At 42.1% G+C, this 18,566-nt stretch overlaps 2 protein-coding genes across 2 annotated transcripts; both read right to left on the bottom strand.

The window, feature by feature from the left end:
- Positions 1-2,230: 2,230 nt before the first annotated feature.
- Positions 2,231-4,525, bottom strand: LOC310818681 (gamma-crystallin N-A-like; the record flags this gene model as incomplete). Its single annotated transcript, XM_083689687.1, has 4 exons — positions 4,478-4,525; positions 3,829-4,077; positions 2,916-3,061; positions 2,231-2,366 (listed from the first exon to the last, which is right to left on the bottom strand). The coding sequence occupies exons 1-4, from the start codon at positions 4,496-4,498 to the stop codon at positions 2,231-2,233; spliced, it is 552 nt and encodes a 183-aa protein (XP_083545813.1). The 5' UTR covers positions 4,499-4,525.
- A 2,880-nt stretch (positions 4,526-7,405) lies between these two features.
- LOC310818743 (GTP-binding protein Rheb-like) lies at positions 7,406-10,753 on the bottom strand. Its single transcript, XM_083689770.1, has 8 exons — positions 10,577-10,753; positions 9,880-9,951; positions 9,336-9,403; positions 9,124-9,206; positions 8,954-9,010; positions 8,792-8,839; positions 8,524-8,605; positions 7,406-8,150 (listed from the first exon to the last, which is right to left on the bottom strand). The coding sequence occupies exons 1-8, from the start codon at positions 10,626-10,628 to the stop codon at positions 8,058-8,060; spliced, it is 555 nt and encodes a 184-aa protein (XP_083545896.1). The 5' UTR covers positions 10,629-10,753; the 3' UTR covers positions 7,406-8,057.
- Positions 10,754-18,566: the final 7,813 nt, after the last annotated feature.

The raw sequence follows: 18,566 nt of genomic DNA, 5'->3' as shown, positions 1-18,566 counted from the left end.
CGTTTTTCAGCGGAGTTGGGTCCAAATTCGAATCGAAATCTTTTGTAGGAACCGGTGGAAAAAGGTTAGCGGCCTTTATCGAGGTTACTGAACTAAATAGCACCACTGCGTCGGGAGGTCGGGGTTTACATGCATGTTGCTGATCTGTGTCCAAAATGGCTACTAAATGGGGAATGGGCTGCAACTAGGGAAACCCGGATGTGTAAACACAAAGGGGGGAATTCAGGCAGCTTGGGGATGACCTTAGCGCGACACTGTGGAAGATGATGGGCTGTTATAACTGGGAAATATCAGAGAGATATTCTTAATAGCAAATTCACAAATCACTGTCGTTTTGGCTATATCTCCAAAGTGTAGGCTTCTGAAATTATTTAATATTCAAATGTACTGAATAATTAGTTGCAGCTGCTGAATTATTTCAGCAGGCTTTGTTTCAGCAGCCAGTAGGCTTTCTTCAGAAAACATTTATTTTTTCTCTGGGCTATTTTATGTTCTATATTCTCTAATCTGTACCCTGTCATCTGGATAGCCTCAGGTCTTGGCATTTAGCCAGTAATTTATAGAACAGTGAACCTCCTGTCTAACTTTATATGTAGAGTGATGATGTTACATTAAATGCATAGATAAAGAACTCTCTTATCAGCCAAAAGGAAACACAGCAAGGCCTGTACGTCTTTATGCCTGGAACGTCTTTAAAGAAAATCAGCTGTAGCTCAGCTGGGCTATAAGCACTGATCTAGGGACATGTGAGAGTGGCATGGGCTTTCAGTGTAACCTGAGACAAAGCATTTCCTTATTACTCTATTACTATATTGACCCGGTAATTCAATATAGTCCAACAGAAAAACTAGGTAAAGACAGATGTGCTCATGTATTGTCATGGCAACTGGAGGAGAAAGTATGAGAGCGCTGGTCAAAGGTTCAACTCACGGAATCCTGAGACCACCTGACGGACATCCTGATAAAAGATAAGAGACAGATGGACCACAACAAAATACCTTGAAATATAACGAAGATCAAAGAAGGCAATCTGGTTAGAATCAATAACAGCTGCTCTCGGTATTGACCCTGCTGCTTGCCTCACTACCTTTAGCCTACAAACATCTTGGTCACATAGAGAATGAAAATATTATTTTGTTTATGTTGTTATGTGCATATTTTACACAAGAAAACAAGACAAGAAAAGAGGGTCGATTGACTAAGTTTGGGGACTAGGTTAATATACCCAAGGCCTGCCGTGTTGTTAGAGAATCATTGAAATGAAATGTACAGTAGCTTATACATTGGGAGAAAGTACCCAGGTGCATTGTATTGAGGCTAGAGGCTTTGACAATGTAGTTCCCCATCAAAGACATTAGGGGAAGCCTCAGAGGGACACACTGGGCCTACAAACCATGAATCCTAACCCTGACCTTTAACCCTAACCAAATTGTAACCAATTCTGAAATTCAACATTGGTTTGCAGGCTCACATGTCCCCGTAGGAGACAACTATTCCTCTACCAGGATGATCAGTAGACAACACTAGGTGGTAGTAACGCTCCATGTGACATGGGCTCTGTCAGAGACATTTTACATTACATATATGGCATTTAGCAGACGCCTTTATCCAAAGCGACTTACAACAAAGAGACAATATCTACCCAAGATAATATATGAAAAGTAACCTACTCCCACAAGAGAGTTGTATGATACAGTGGAGATCCATGTGAAAAAGCATGCCAGTAAAAGGTCATGTGTGTGTGTGTTTGTGTGTGTGTGTGCGTGCGTGCGTGCGTGCGTGCGTGCGTGCGTGTGTGTGTGTATATTACTGAAATAATGTGTGTGTATGTATGTATCTACTACTAGATGTACGGTTTCTAATTACTTGTACAGAGGATGATGTGCTTAACATAGGTCTTGTAGCCGAGCTCCAGAAAGAATAGCATAATCCTGATTGTGTGTGTAGGGGGAACCCATTTTGATACAGAAAATGTGTGTCCTTGTTCAATGCAAACAAATAACATTGAAAATGTTTGTATATTTGTTGCTGCTTTATTTCAACCTTCAATTCATAAAAAATAAATAAAAAAATAAATAGACAAGCATATGATAAAATATTTTTGTTCCTCTTTTATTATTTTACAACCTTGATTTGAGATAAAAGACAGATTCCATGCCTGTATGATGTTAATCTAGTTTGACCGCCCTGTGTATGGTCTGACCATGTGGGACAACGCATTGGGCATGGTTTAAAAGTAGTTGGAGACCCTGCGAATGGACTGGATGTTGGCATTCTGGGCCTGCCACTCCATGTGGGTGCAGTAGTCTCCTCTCTCCACGATGTACATGCGCCCACGGAAGTTGGGCTCTTCATACAGCACCCAGCTGGGAGGCAGAGGAGGGAGGAGGGTCGGGACAGAGGGAACAAAGGAGGACAAAGTGGGAGACTGTTAAAAGTGTCTGCCATTTCACCGTGTCACACTATTGTGGTTTACTGTAAACAGTACTACAGTATGTAACACTATGTTCCTACAGCACACTGTAATTACATTTACATTTACATTTATGTCATTTAGCAGACGCCTTTATCCAAAGCGACTTACAACAAATACATTTGTTTAAGTAAGTGAATCATCTATCCATAAGTCATCATAAGAAAAAGTAATCTATGGTAGGACCAGGGGCCATAGGCAGTCAGAATGCTAGAAGAAGGAAAAAATTCTTTTTTTTTTCTCTTTCTTTTTTTTTTTACAGTAGAGAAACTTGTACAGCGGGGTAGTGGGGATAAAGAGGTCTTTAGGAGGATGAATTACACTGTACCTATATATGTATGTAAATATGTACGTTTCAGCATCACTTTATGTTACATGGGACCAAAATCAAAACAGAAAATGTTGCACAACTAAATATCCGAGCCATTTCAGAGATACGTACGCTCCGTCTCCGTAGACTTTGAGGGAGTTGATGCAGTTCTTGGTCAGGCCACGCCCCTGCAGGAAGGGGACGTCGTCACACAGCTCAACACACTGGCCAGTGAAGTTAGGGGCCTCAAACAGCTCCATCCTGTAGTGCTCGCCATGCTGTTGAAATGAAACGAATGAATTTGTACTTAGCCTTTATTTTGGCAGCTCAAGTCCCTTTGAGACCAAGGTCTCTTTTTTACAAGGGAGCCCTGCATACAGTACACACAATTTCCAACCGTACATCATACAAAATGAACATTATGGAACACAATCAGGAAAAACAATCAAATTTTTCAACAAAGAGGTCTTCGATCAATGAATGAAATAAAATGAATGAAAGGCTCACTCCCTGATTAAATAACCATCCATGATGGGTGAAGGTATCCTTCCTTTCTGCTCTAATTTCTCCTCTATTTCCTAACATGTCAAGTATAAACACAATGTGACATCACTAAGACTTACTGTTCCAGGAATGTTTGAGTGCATATGATTCATTCAACTGGACCTTGTTATTGTTTCTTTCTGTCATTCTTTCAGTCTCACATTGAATATGTGATCTGTCCTTTTGTCTCTTGTAGTCTTTTGACAAAATGCCCAAACAATCGATGCAAAAACATACACACAGACATGCGCACACACACGCACACACACATGCACACACACACAAAGACCAAACGTCTACGCTTCATTTCAGCCATTTGGTGCATTCCTGCCTGTGTCAATACTTTTTACTAGTCAGTGCTTTCTACTAGTCAGGTTGTGCCTTTATGTGCCAGTATGTCATGCCCCCAATGCCCTAGCCAGACTGGCGTGGGAGCCACTCTGTTGCCCCTCCAGCTCCCATTCCTACTGTTTAATTCCCTGATGTGGCTGTTAACCCTCACCATTCTAATAGGCTTGCAGGAGCCCATGTGGTCATTGTGGGCGTTCCAGCGCTGGAACTCGGGGTACTCTCCATGCTCCAGGATGTACTGTTGGCCCTTGAAGTCAGGGTGGTCGAAGCAGATGAAGGCCCCGCTCTCCACTTGGATGGAGTTGACCCTGTTCATGAAACCACGGTCCTGGAAGTTATCGCAGTCACCGCAAATCTCCAGTTTCCTTCCAGTGAAACATTTCCCCTCATAGAACACGATCTGATCACACACACACACACAAACAAACAAACAAACATAATACAATGTGATCAATCGAGAGGAATCACCCTAATCTGTGAGAGGAGTGTGTTTGGCACTGAGAAGCCATTTTCTCTGACAAAAAGAACTAGGGAGGCTATCAAGTGGATGGAGGTTGGGTGTGATATGTTTGCCACATTGATATAACAAATCCTAAACTCTACAATAGCTACTGTAAACGTCAGCCATGGAATGGATCTGCAAAAATAGCATTACTCATTGTGCAGGCTTTTTCTGGGTTTGAGTCCCACCCCAGTCACAGGAGCACAGTCCAGAAGTACACATGTCCTTAGGTGCTCATATCCAAATTGGGAGGGGTATACCAAGATGGCTGCTCCAAACATCTAGTTAGGGTACTCACCTTGCCTGAGTACTGCGACATTTTTCCAATAGATGTTGTCCAAACTAGTCCCACAGTGTGAGAGTGGAAAAATTTGGACACCCCGATATATATGGTCAATAGGGAGAGCGGCGGTATCGCGAGGCTGATGCAACAAAGGCACTACAATGGAGGGTTTAGACATTCTGCCACATGGACAGTTTCCCTTACATTTGGCACTGCTGATATTGGACTTTGGCTTAGGAGGGGACAAAACAATAGATGGGGGGGAACGATTCTGCTTTGATTGGGTTTTAAGGGGTGGTGTTGCGGTGAGCAGGGGTCGCAGGCTGGCTAGTGCCTGGTTAGGGGTGTGGGTGCAGTGCACAGAGGATGGGAGATGGAGGAACAAAATAAACACAACAGGGAGGGCAAATGGAGAGAGACACGGTTGAGAATGGTAACAGAATAACAACAGGGTAAACCAGGAATAACAAGCAGTGGACATGCTGAAGGAAGATGGAGGGAAGAGATAGAGGAGACAGAGGAGAAGAGGACAGAGGGAAGGCTTAGAAAAGGTATACGCAGGGGGGTCAATAGGCTGCAACATAAAGAGACAAATAAACAAAGGTTGGGCAGGTGGAGGCAGGAGAATGGACAGACAGGAAACCTGTTGTTCAAATATCATTCACAATCACATCAATTTTTCACAGTTTACCTTGCATGACATGTTTGGGAAATGTCTTGTTCACACTTTAAAGAGTACTGAACTGGAGGTATTCAACCTTACAACAGTTCACATACAGACATACAGCAACCATTACCAGTTCAAGCAAGTCAAAAATTATAGTGAGACAATATGTGCACCATTATTCAAACCTTTATTTCAGTGGGTGAAGTCCCTAATGAATGATGTAATATTTACAATAGACCTACAGAGATATAGGGGACAAGTGAATCACAAAAGGTGGATGCCATAATTACACAATCCAGGTCAATAGCAGGGAGTTGAGAAACATTCCTTCCCTTTCTGAACTGAGGGTCTCTATTTGTAAAGTGGGTGGGAGAAATGTCTTATGCCAGGAAGGAAAGTTGATTTGACTGAGCAAATAACCTGGCGGTATAAAACACGGGGAAGTTGACGATTACAACACATTTATCATCAGCCCAGCACTGGAGAAGTAAGTTACACTTGAACCTTGATTTCACCTTTGTTAAATGCTGAATAGTATTCAGCTTTTTATATTTTAGTAAAGTTCCTAAGTGGCTGACAGCTTGTGTGTTTAGTGTGCTCTAGGTTGATTTGATGTATGGATGGATCATCATCTATTTTATTCTATGTCAAAACAGTCATTGAGGAACTAATTCAATAGCAATTCTTTTCAGCAATCAAACAGGGGTTGTGATTAGGAGCTGAATGTGTCACAGCTCAAAATTCATTCACAATACGAGTTCAAACCATGTTTATTTTACAATATGATACCTTTCATACCACCAAGGTTTACTTCACAGACAAAATAGTCTACTATACCTGGTTCTCTCATTTCAGGTTTTAACAAAAAGCAGAACCATGAAGGTGCTAGTATTGGCCTTGGCTCTGGTCCTTGTGTTTACAAGTGGTAAGTCTGTCACTGATTCACCACTAAATACACACTCGCTGTTACTAACCCTTCAACTCCTGTGGTGCAGGCACTCTCTCTGTTAGTCAGTGACTTCTCTACATCTGGTTTTCAGCTGATCTCTGATGAGATAATGAGCATCTGATGTGTCTTGTCATGTGATATCAAATACATCCCAAGAGTCATGTGATGTGTGAAGACAATAGGCCTACTCATAGAAATCATATTAGCGTCTAGTGGTCTCCTATCATAGTGGTCTTGTTATACTGTACATAGTGGTCTTTATTGAAGACACCGAGATTGAGAAAACACTGTAGCAGTGCAGAAACCATCTATCACAGCAGAGACCATCTAACACCTGTGATGCAGGTGAGGCACTGGACTGCCATCGTTGCGTTCCAGCCAGAGCCGGTGGAACCTGTCACCTGACAGTGGAAACATGTCCATCCAATAAGGTTGGGTGCATCGCCGCCAGGTTCCTCACATCCCCCTGTAAGTATTCCACCGCTAGATTGGTGGAGGCTGGTGGAGGTAGAAATCGCAGGACGGACTCATTGTAATGCATTACAATGAGTACAGTCCCCAGGGTGGATCACCCTCTCCCCCTCTCGTGTTTGATACCATTCCTCATTCCATTCCATGTATTACAATGAGCCCGTCCTCCGATATCAACCTCCACCGGCCTCCCCTGCACTATATAGTACAGTACCTACCATAGGCCACTGCATATTGGCTAAATACTGTACATTCAGATGCTTAGGTAACGAGACACAACGTCCGGTTACAAACTAAAAACATGCCAGGAAAAGGTTAATCCACTGTTTCGTTGTTTGCTGACGTGACAAGATATTTTCTTTTCTAAAGATGGCCATTTCCAGAGGTGCATTAGCATGGCGGATTGCAAAATGTTGCAAACCAACTCCTACATCAATGCAAAGTGCTGTGATACTGACAAGTGCAACACATTCTAGACCTTCTACTGTGATAGGCTCGGACCAGTGAAGACAGAAGAGAGAAGCATTGTTGAAACGTAATGTAAACGTTTCTTTCCTATGTGTTGTCAAATACATTGTCAATCTTTATAGTAAAAACAAGATTTCCTGGAAATCTACATTTGTGGACTATTCTTACGACCCCTTTTCTCAAGGCTCAAAAGTGTTCATGTCACGACACCCCACTGTTCAGAAGAACTCTTGATATACTGTATTTTTTTTTAAATCTGAACAAAGCAAAATGAATCATCACTGGATAAATGACACAACTCACAAGACTGAATTACATAATCACTTTTTAATGATTACAATCAAAAACATTTGTACAACATTTTCAACATTAGAAAATGGATGCAGATTTTTGGCTGACAAATAACTGCTATGAAAACAAACTATCTGACAAAGAGGTGGTTATGTGGAATCGAAGTAGAAAAAGAGCTGTATACTTGAGGGACAAAACAGCTAGAGATGTATCAGAAGAAATATCATCGTTTATTGGGCCATTTCCTAAATATCTGGGTGGTATGGGGTAACAACGACACAGAGTGGCAGGTGATGAGGTTTAGATGTCTCCTGTGTAGGAGAAATAAATCACCAATGAAACATAAACATCCTTTAAACAGAGAGGGGTTGGTTGCCTTCATGAAACCGATACGCAATGCGAACCTATAGCTGACTTCTGAACCTATAGATAAGTTCTGTTACTGTTCCGTTGCATGGCAAGACATTTGTTCTGATACATCTATATGAGGTTCTGTTTTTTGCATCAGTGCTGATCACGGACATGGTGGTGATGGAGAGGTGGATTGTGGGAGATGTACAGTATGACAGTAGACAGCCACTCACTCGACCTTTCGTAAAACAAACTGAAAAAAACAATAATGACAAAAGGAAATATTGATAAATAATGGTGTTAATAAGAAGAGTTGATGTGGAGGAGGACTGGCAGGTAGCCTTCAAGTAACGGGATATCCCAGTGCAGTGTCCAGTGTGCTGATTGGGCGGCTGACTCTACATCATGGAGCAGGACGTCTTTCCTGGTTGCACACCGCTGTCAATCTTCTCCGCCTCCAGGATCATCCTCTTGAACACCTCCACGGCCGTCTGAGTGAGAGGACACGCACACGCACACGCACACACACGCACATGCACACGCACACACACACTTAGATAAGACACCACACTCCCCCACCATACACATTACTCCCCTACCCATCATTGTCTGACACACGTTTGAGAACCTACACTATTCTATTCACATACAGTAGTAAAACATATATTGGTAATTAATCTAATTTATAAAGCATTTACTGTATGAAGTATAGGTTTTTATAGACCTTTACATGTACACAATAAACAATGAAACCTTAAGACACCTTTGACCTAAAGTGAACACTCCCCTATGGGGGACACCTGCCCCCTGCAGGGGAGTACGGATACTACTAAGGGTGATAGATCATTTTATTGTTATGGGCACCTGGTTCTCTTTAGCAGAAGATTCCATGAAGGCAGCATTCCAGGAATCAGCCAAAGCTTTCCCCTCTTCACAACTGATTACCCTGAGAAACAGGAACATCAAACCAGTCAGACATCATTCCTGTCAGCTTCATCAACACTTTTATGCAGGATGGACCTGTAATGTTGGCCTTGGCTGACCCATGGACACTACTACTAGGGTGTGAGTTGACATGAATATTCTGATGTCACTGAGAAATATTAAATGTGTGAATATGTAGGTAACATACCGCTCCATGTGTAAGTCATTTTTATTTCCCACCAACATAATTGGTACTCTGTGGTGAAAGAAGAGTAAAAAGCATGTTGTATAATGTATGTACAGTGTCCCAGAGCTCCAAATGTCAGTGTCCATTATAATTCATGAGGGAAATACAGTAGGAGATACTCACTGAACTTTGCCCACCATATCCAACAATTTTTCATAGATAACCTGTACTACTTCAAAACTGGACAAGAGAAAAACAGCAGTTTACATACACTCAACCATGTGCAGTCCAGTCACTGTAGCCATTGCTATGCAATTATGTTCATAAAAGGTGTACTGTACATTAAAACTGACCTTTTATTGGATGTAACTGAGTAGACCAGAATGTAACCGTTGATATCTATGGAGTACGTCTGAGGGAAAATGGAGTATTCATCCTGGGGGAGAGGAAGAGATGGGGTGAAATGAGTGTATGACATCGTGCCATGAATCTCTAAGCTAGACTTATGTGGGGTTGAGTAAACTGTTTTACCCCACAGTAAAATCCTTGTGACATACAATCATACCTGTCCCGCTGTGTCTACCAACTGCAGATGGTAATCTTGTCCATTTATTGTGATCATTTTTGTAAATGCTGTCGAAAAAAGATGGGAGATAAATGTCCATCACACAGAACGTCTGACAGAACTTTTTCAACGGTAGAAAAAACATTTCTTCACTTCACGGGTAAACCTCAAACAAAATGGATGTCACTAGGCCTATTCCCTCAAAACATTTACATGTCAAAAGCTCCCTAGAGATGAAGGGCATACAGTACATTCCCCATATGGTGTTTAGAAGAGCAGCAGGAGTACAGGATTGTTTCGCCTGCAGCGACTCCCTGCTGGTAATGCTGACACTTCACTTTATGCTAACCAAAGGCTATTTATAGATGAGACAGACCCCACACCTGAGAGGAGGCTTGAGTTGTGCCTGCTCAAGAATACAGGATACTGCTAACGGCTATTCAGATAGGCAGACCATATTTACCATGACGTTAAGTGTGTAGGGTGGTTGGGGTGGGGGTTGGGGCAGTATGACAGAAAAATCTGTATTCCTAAAGGCACTTACTGTTTTCTATCGTTGGGTCATACGAGTCAACAAACTGGCCTTCCACAAACTGAATTGTCAATGAGGACTTTCCTGCAAGAAAAAAAGAACAAAAAAATATTGTCACGAGTAATATTTGACCCACCCCCTAAAGTCACTTGTTAGACAATGCTTTGTTGGAATGTCATCAAAGCTGAATGAGTAGGGCATCAGAATTATTCTGATGATTTTTCTGACGTGCACCATCTGCAAGCACATCTTGGTGCACTGTTCTGTATCCAACACAGCAAGTGTTGGCCGAACTATGTAATAACTACACTAATACTGCAATAACTCAATATCCAAATCTAGATTAGGCCAGAATATAGGCCTGTATGCGTATACCGTCTAGGCTATGGCTTCTTGTCAACCAGCTGAACACGCTTTACTAGAGTAACAGACTTTTTAATTAGCATAGCTCGACAGATTAGGAAACAAATGTAAAACAACGCCTTGTAATGTAGACTACTATCTAGTTCGACAGCGACTAGGCCGCGTATCACCTGGACGCGCGCTGGTTGATTAATGTCGCGTGATAAATGATACTCCCTATAATAGATGTCCATTATAGGAGGCGTTATCCGCTATCCGATGGGCTCCATACCTACAGCGCAAAGGCTCACACCTCAAATCCCCATCTTGTGTCATCATTTATAAATAATGTTAAAACGTTACCTACCTACGGATCTGTATCCGAGGATGGCGATTTTACGGGATTTCGGCTGCGGCATATCTCGTCCTGGCTATCGCATCTAGTCCTCCGGGTGTAACGCAATCTCCAATGTAAGCGGCATCAAAATTGAAAGTAGTGATTCGACATCTATCCTCATATATAAACCCACTATATCGTTCGTTATTGATTTGAAATGATATCTCTACGGGTAGAAAATGGAATTCCTGAACATTTAATAGAGGCGTGGGATCGCCTATCTCTAATAGCTGCGTCACTCCCCTCTGCGATATCATGAATTAGTGATGAACACGAAATGCTGATTGGTTGAGAATTGAATAAAGGAGGGCATTCTTTTTCGAGCTAAACAATGGTTGGATAGAATAGCTGTTTGTCTGGCTTAAGTGACCAGTCTCTTCTAATTCATTGGCCATTACGAGTGTTATGGCCACGGGCCGGCGTCTTGGGTGGTCGGTGGCAATGTCATTTATGTCCATAAAAGTCACTCAATCATTTAAATACTATCATTTAATCATTATTATACAGTAGTAGAAAAGACAGAATTAGTGTCTCTGACCTGGCTGATGTGAGATAGATTATGGGATGATAAAACATGAATAAACATATACATTTGAATATCTTGCAGGTGAATGCTAGGCCTAAATGCTCTTGAAGGGTTGTATAGTGTTTAATCAATTAATGTGTGCCATGTCTATTTGGAGGAGATTCATTATAGGATACAATACTTCTCATATTAAGCTATTAAGCTATTCACATATTTATTGTCAGACTATGATAGGAAAAAGACTCACAAGTTTAAATAACTCCCTATTTAAAACAATGTTCAACATTACACATTGCTCTCAATTTCATGACATCACTGTGGAGTTCATGATATGGTTTTGGGGCACATATTAAGTACTTCATCTTGACCAATAGAGGTCGCCACAATATTATCAATCAACTCAGAAATGGGCTATTGCACAGACATTGTACTGCCAATCGAAATAAACGAATTGAGTTCAGTAAAAGGGATAGTATAAAATATAAATGAACATGATTCACCAAGACAGTTTTAGGATATTTAGTTCCCTTACCTCGATACCCTAAACCACCTCCGTTACACTTTTGATTTGACTGTAATTCATTTGACACCTTTGGTAGGTTGATTTGAATTGTGATTTGATCATATGATTTAACTGCAATTTGCACACAAAAAAGCTGCGCATTAGGGAATTTAAGAGACTGGACTGCAGTGAGTAGTTTGATTCAACGCCAGCTTGCTCCATATGAACTTAACAGTACAGTACAGTTGTTTTCTACAATACAGTAGTTTGGACTGTGGTTAGATGGTGAAGGTAAGATTAGTCTACAGGGCCTGGCTGGTGCTGTCCCCCTTCTCTGTATAGACATATGTGGTGTTAGCAGGTATGGCTGTGGGAGCAGCAGACATCGGCCTGTTCCAAGCCATACAGAGTCACAGAGAGGCCAGCAGCAATGAGTTCCTGCTGGGTGACCATCAGATGGCAGCTGTGCCCGTCGCCATGTCGCTCACGGCTAGTTTCATGTCTGGCATCACCGTGATTGACACCCCAGCCAAGGCCTACTGCTTTGGGGCAGCTTTCTGGATTTTTGGCTTGGCCTACACCATCAGTTCCATCATCATGGCTGAGATCATTTCCCCTTCTTCTACCACCTAGGGATCACCAGCACCTACAAGGCAAGGACACATACTGGATTGAAGTCAAGAAGAACTGATTGGGGAAAGGCACTCAAAGGAAGAAGCTGGCAGGAATTAAAAGAGAGAGTTGTGTTCTGTTCAACAGTGACTAAAGCATAGTTAGAGCTATTGTGATTCATCCAGATACAATGTCCCCAGAATACAGTATGAGTCATTTTCTTTAATTCTTCTCTTTTATTTCTCAGCTCTGACATCTTGACTGATCTTGTCACCATAATCTCAGTGGTAGATGAAGATGATGTGGAGGAAGATGTTCTACTCAGACCTCTTCCCATGTCTATTGACATGACTCTGATTCTGTCTGAGTGCACTTGTTGCTACGTCTAGTCTGCTGAGATTGCAATATATGCTATCATCTAACTCTATACTATGTATCAAATATCTAGCACACATTATTTAATGTAAATCACATTCTCCCTAAAAACCATACAGTATGTGATTATTTTCAAAAGATATCATGTTTCAATATAGTACTCTATCGTACTGTAAGCCTCAAGCCTTAATATAACTGCGGTCTAAAACCAAACCTCAGGCATGCAACAACAGTACAGTAACTCAGGCCACAATTAGTGGCTTAAGCCCAGAGTCAGACAATGGAATTCCGCCCAGGCATATACATGGTGGGCAGCTGATGAGAGGATGAGGCTGCTCACCATACTGGCACTAAGTATTAAAGACTCACACAATAACATACCCCTAATTCTATTTCTACATACAGTGGGGGAATATCTATCAACAATATGTTTATGACTTGTCCATGGAAAATATAAAACAGACTCCAACAATGATACCCCAGTGGCACATTTCTCAGCACACAAGTCCCAGGAAAGACTGGAGTCAGCAGTAAGTGATTAGTTCTGCTTTACAGCGGCACTTTGAGGCACTACATGAGGCGTCACGGAGACACAGTGTGAAATATTGCCATGATGCATGCTATGATCACTCACACACACACACACACACACACACACACACACACACACACACACACACACACACACACGCTCACTCGCTCACACAGACACATAGACACACACACACACATACATACACACACACACACACACACACACACACACACACACACACACTCGCTCACACAGACACATAGACACACACACACGCTCACTCGCTCACTCGCTCACACAGACACATAGACACACACACAAAATAAAATGATGATGGCAAAGTGTCACCGGTATAGTTCTTATCAGGGACTACTGGCTGCTAGACCAATAATCAATCTAAACTGTGAGCGCAAGATTTCTCAAGATTGTAACTATCTATTGAAGGGCTTTACATGTGCCAATCATTTAAAGGTGATAGCAAGCTCATTTCAACATGTTTCCCATGTCTTGCTTCATGTTTTTCATTGGAACAAACAATAGCTGTTTTTTCTACTTTAAACAAATATGGATTTATATATATATATTTTTTTTTTAGCTTGTCGTGTCACCTTCTTTTTTTTTTTCTTTTCTTTTTTTTTTTTACAGTATATGGTTTATGTAATATAATTCATTTGCATATTATAAATAACATTATGAAAAGTATGTCACAGTTCCCTCTTTGCATTTCAAACCCGTAGTTCCTTTAGCTATGCACCAAACCTGCAGCTGTAGCTGGTTTAGCTGAACCTGAGGTGGTCGGCAGTTGGCACCGGCACCAGCCTCTTTCAGCTCACTGTGAAAGCGCCCCTGGCTCTATTAGTATGCCAGCCTGTGTGCCAGCGGAGGGAGTCACTCACATCCTCCAGCTGGGCCCATGCCATCGATGGGCACCTGGACCCACTCACAAACCTCATGAAACGGAATGCATATTTAACTCAGTGGAATGCATTTGTATAGCACCTTTCATCCAGGGGTCTCCACACGTCTCATTGGATGTTTGGGAGGCAGCTCATCTTACCCATCTCCAAGGTGTTGAACCACCTGTGAGATGCAAAAGCAGCCATTTTGTGCCTTTGCATCTGTTTTTGGGCTGTGTCCAGATTTGCTCAGTGGCTGAGAGACCACCACATCTATCCATCTATTCAAGCCTCGCAGTGTATAATTCTAGGAATCAGATGATTGCCGTCTGTCATCATCACCTCATGAAGCATTTATGTATGACTGGCAAAGATTTTTCGAGGTTCAGAATAGAGATAGTCAGATCTTTTTGTTTCAGTGTATATCTGGAAAAATCAAACAGTTGATTGTTGTGGGTTGATTGAGCGTTTTGTAGCCTAATCTGCACTGCAGTTAGATTTGAGCTTTGAAGGACCTTTGTTTATAACACACTATTCTCTCTCCGATTTAAATGAATTGATTTGTTTTAACAGACTTCCATAAATTTCACTGCATTCAATTTACATAGCCACCTGGTAATCTTCTATCACACTATGATTATGATCCACTGCATCTTCACTGCTGCTCCATCTGTGTTGTTTGTGTGTTTAAGTCTCTGTGCTTCTGTATGGTGCAGGTGAGACCCAGATAGGCCCGCTCCGCGGTACTTCATCACCACGCTCGTTGTTGTCAAAAGCACAATTGCTTTGTACTCTCATCTGCTGCCTCAGCATACCCAGGCCCGATTTGGTCACTTTGGAGCCCCCTGTTAGCTTTGTTCAGCTCGCTTTCCCTTTGATTCCATGGATCATTACAAATGGTGTCTTTATGTAGTGTGTTAACCCGGATAGTCGTCTCCCGTGGGCACCTTTATGATCTATTCATCATGTTGTCCCACTTTATCTCCAGATGGATCTGGCTGTTTAACTTCGGCTTTCTACTCTGCTCAACGCCTCTGTTGCCTGTGGTATGAGATGATACCGTATAAACATGATATGGTGTGTATTTCAGTTACAGTATCATAGCTGAAGATGTTGACAATACCATTTGAGGGAGCAGTGAAAGTAATTTGGGAGCATTTACAGTGGAATTCGTATTGTGAAATGTCAGTCCATATAAAGAAGCCTCAGCAGATGCAGTTCTTACACCATATTACGGTTTTTAAGAAGCACGATGTCTTCAAAGTAAATTATGCAGAAGCTCCCTGGTACTATTTCTAGAATGACAACTTGCTCGACAAGCCAGGGGCTACACAAATGTGGCCAAATATAAAGATAAATAAATGAACGTTTGAAACATCCAAATGAAATATTCTTGGCCTTTTATTCTTGCCTCAGAGAAGACTTTTTGGACAATTCCTCAATTTTTTTTATACTCGCTTAATTTGCATTGCTGAGAAGCTCGTCGTGTCACCTGGAGGGGTGAACAGAGCAGCGTCGCTGCCAATTTCCAGATGGTGTTCCAATGTGTGACATATCCTCAATTTTCGACGAAACGCGCAGCCACTTCCACAAGCCTCCATTAGCCAGGGTATGAAAGACAGTCAGACACGCAAAATGGAAAGTGTCCAGTGGCGTGAATATTCACATCTGCACCTGCTGAATTATTGACGGCCATGTATTTCGTGTCTCGCCAGACGCCATCCACGGCTGTTCCCACACAGCCCTATTGCGCGCTCTCCCCCTAGTTCAGATCACTTTCGATAATTATTTCAAATGATATTGTATCTTCAGATGATTATGTTTTTTTTAATTTGATTTAAAATGCATATTTATAGTCTTTTTAGGCCTGAATATGTATCACATTCCCCCTAAAGTGGGAACAAAATCTTCAGTTAGATTATTTGCTTGAGGACGTACTAACATCACACCCACCCAGGCTATGGAGAGGCATGATCCAGCTCTCCTCAGGACACCCACGGCATACTGTGTAGTACCACAGCCCCATATCCTCTGTCATGTCCTATAGCCTTGCTAATGATGTACTGGTAATAAGGGTACATCTTGGACTTGGGTCTCTGGAGGTCCCCCCATCTAGATGATCGTGCCATACAACCAGATGATCTTTCTGAAATGAGATCATTTCTGATCCCCTGAAGACTGTTAGGTGTTACAGTTCCCACTAGTGAATAACTCATTCTCCTCATTTGGTGCTAATGGGACTCTCTAACAAGGTGTTGTGTGACTGCAAGAGTCACAGTGAACTCCATTTCTCTGTGATTAACACTCCAAGCTGTTGTTGCACATCTGTCTTTTTCGGTGGATGCAAATAGTTATTGTGAAAGCACTTGAGGACGAGGCAGGGAGGGGGTCCATGACGAAGTGCATTAAATAATCACAGAAAATCAAATTCTGAGCTATGTTGCAACAAAAGAACTTAAAAGTATATTCCTTCATTCACTTCACCATGCGTTAGTTTATATTGTGACCTTCTAACTATAATAATATATGCCATTTAGCTGACACTTTTATCCAAATAACTTACATTGCAGTGAGTGCATACATTTTTCAGTATATATGGTCCCAGCGGGAATCAAACCCACAACCTAAGCGTTGTTAGCACCATGCTCTACCAACTGAGTCACAGAGGACCTTCTCTTGTTCTTAACAACACAAGGACCATTGCTAATCATTATTCCAACGATAACAACTTCATCCAGGCCTTGATCAGGGTTATGAGAATTACGCTAAGCTTCTCTCAGTGTTTGCCAGCATGTGTTCTGCTCCTCATGTTGCCACTCTGGGGGCTGTGTTGACACTCTGGGGAATGCTGTGACGGTGACAGCCAAGGTGTCATTTTTCATGTAAATAGAGTATGGCAGGGTATAGGAGACCTGCTGTTTGTGAAATTAGGCATGGCACACACACAGGATCAACAGCGTTTCCACCACTGGTGAAACTGAACATATCTTTTGCCAGAAATGGAGAGTACTGCAGGAGAGCACATGAAGTAGAAAAACCAAGACAGAGGTGTGGATATGATATTGGAGAAATAGTTTAACTGTTCACAAGAAGTAAGAAGTCGCATAATCTGAAAGCATTAACACTTACACAAATATACCTAGATGCAAAGAGCCACATAGCCTTCCAGCAGCTGCCTGGATGAATAGACAATATTCCTGAATAGACTCCAGTACCAATAGACATAGATATCAACTCAACGGTCATACAGGTCACCCTTTCTTAAGAACCTATTCATACATTCTGATCTCACCGTTTTCTGAAGCAGAGCCATTGACAGTGTGAAGTGTGGGTTATTAGGGGTCACTGTCAGTTAGGCTCTTTGGTTCATTCACTCGGCTGGGAATGATGAATGATGGCCCAAGTCCAAGGTCTGCCTTTCACAGACTTCCTATCATTAACAAGTCCAAACATTACTAACATACTGTACATGTGGAGGTGGTGATCCTCCCTTATATAAGTTGCTGATAATTATCTGACACAATGCCATACAAATTATATGATACTATTAGTAACACTATTAGTGAATTTAATGGAGATATTAGGAGGGTGCTCTGGCGTTTGTGAGCACCATAAAAAACACCCTTGGATATGTTCCATGTCCTATTGTACTTGAGTCAAAGCCAGCACATGTCTTTGCCTAACAGTATCCCTAATGCCTCTCAGAGCTGTTGCTTTTTTGAGACCTGATTCAGTGTTTTCATAGCTGGCAGCTTGGTGCTAAATTTAAGTTGAGAGACAAAAGAAACATGGATACACACACGTACACACACACACACGCACGCACGCACGCACGCACGCATGCGCACACACACACACACTGGTTGAATTCAGACTATCAATAGATTCAGAGATGTGTTTGTCAGTACTGTATGTACAAAAATCCCTGTAACTGTAAAACCAATAAGTTTACAAAGGATAACAGGTGGAAGCACACGTTTTTCTGTGTGTGTGTGTGTGTGTGTGTGTGTGTGTGTGTGTGTGTATAAATGTATGTACGGCAATGAGATCATGACTGTGACGCCAACTGATCAAGCTGCCATAGTATCCCCCCAGCCCTGGATCCTATCAGGGGGCGTCTCTGCCTGGAGTCCTGTGAAGTGACAGGGCCAGCTGGGAGATGAAACTCAGTAAGACAGACAGTTGATCTAAGAGTCATGGGCTGCGTTCCCCATTGAGATCGCTTCACTGGACTTCAACACAGCTCTGCGAACACAGAACTACACACATAGGATTATTACCTTTGCCAAACATCAGAAGAGACCCTGATAGTTCACAGACACTGACCATGCTCTCGGTGGCTAGAAGGACCTGTTCTATTTCACCCAGGGAAACTCAACAGTCATTACCATTACCAAACCTCTCCATGCTACCGGAGTTAGCAACTGTGCCTAACTCTCCCTGACACTGTTTTAGGAGAGGACACCAACAGTAGTACTGGCATTCTACTGTAGCCCGCTGGAACATAGAGGACC

Source organism: Argentina silus, assembly GCF_951799395.1.
Source record: "Argentina silus genome assembly, chromosome: 18".
NCBI lineage: Eukaryota > Metazoa > Chordata > Actinopteri > Argentiniformes > Argentinidae > Argentina > Argentina silus.
Note: the sequence above shows the minus strand (reverse complement) of the source record. Positions and strands in the feature narration are given on the sequence as shown.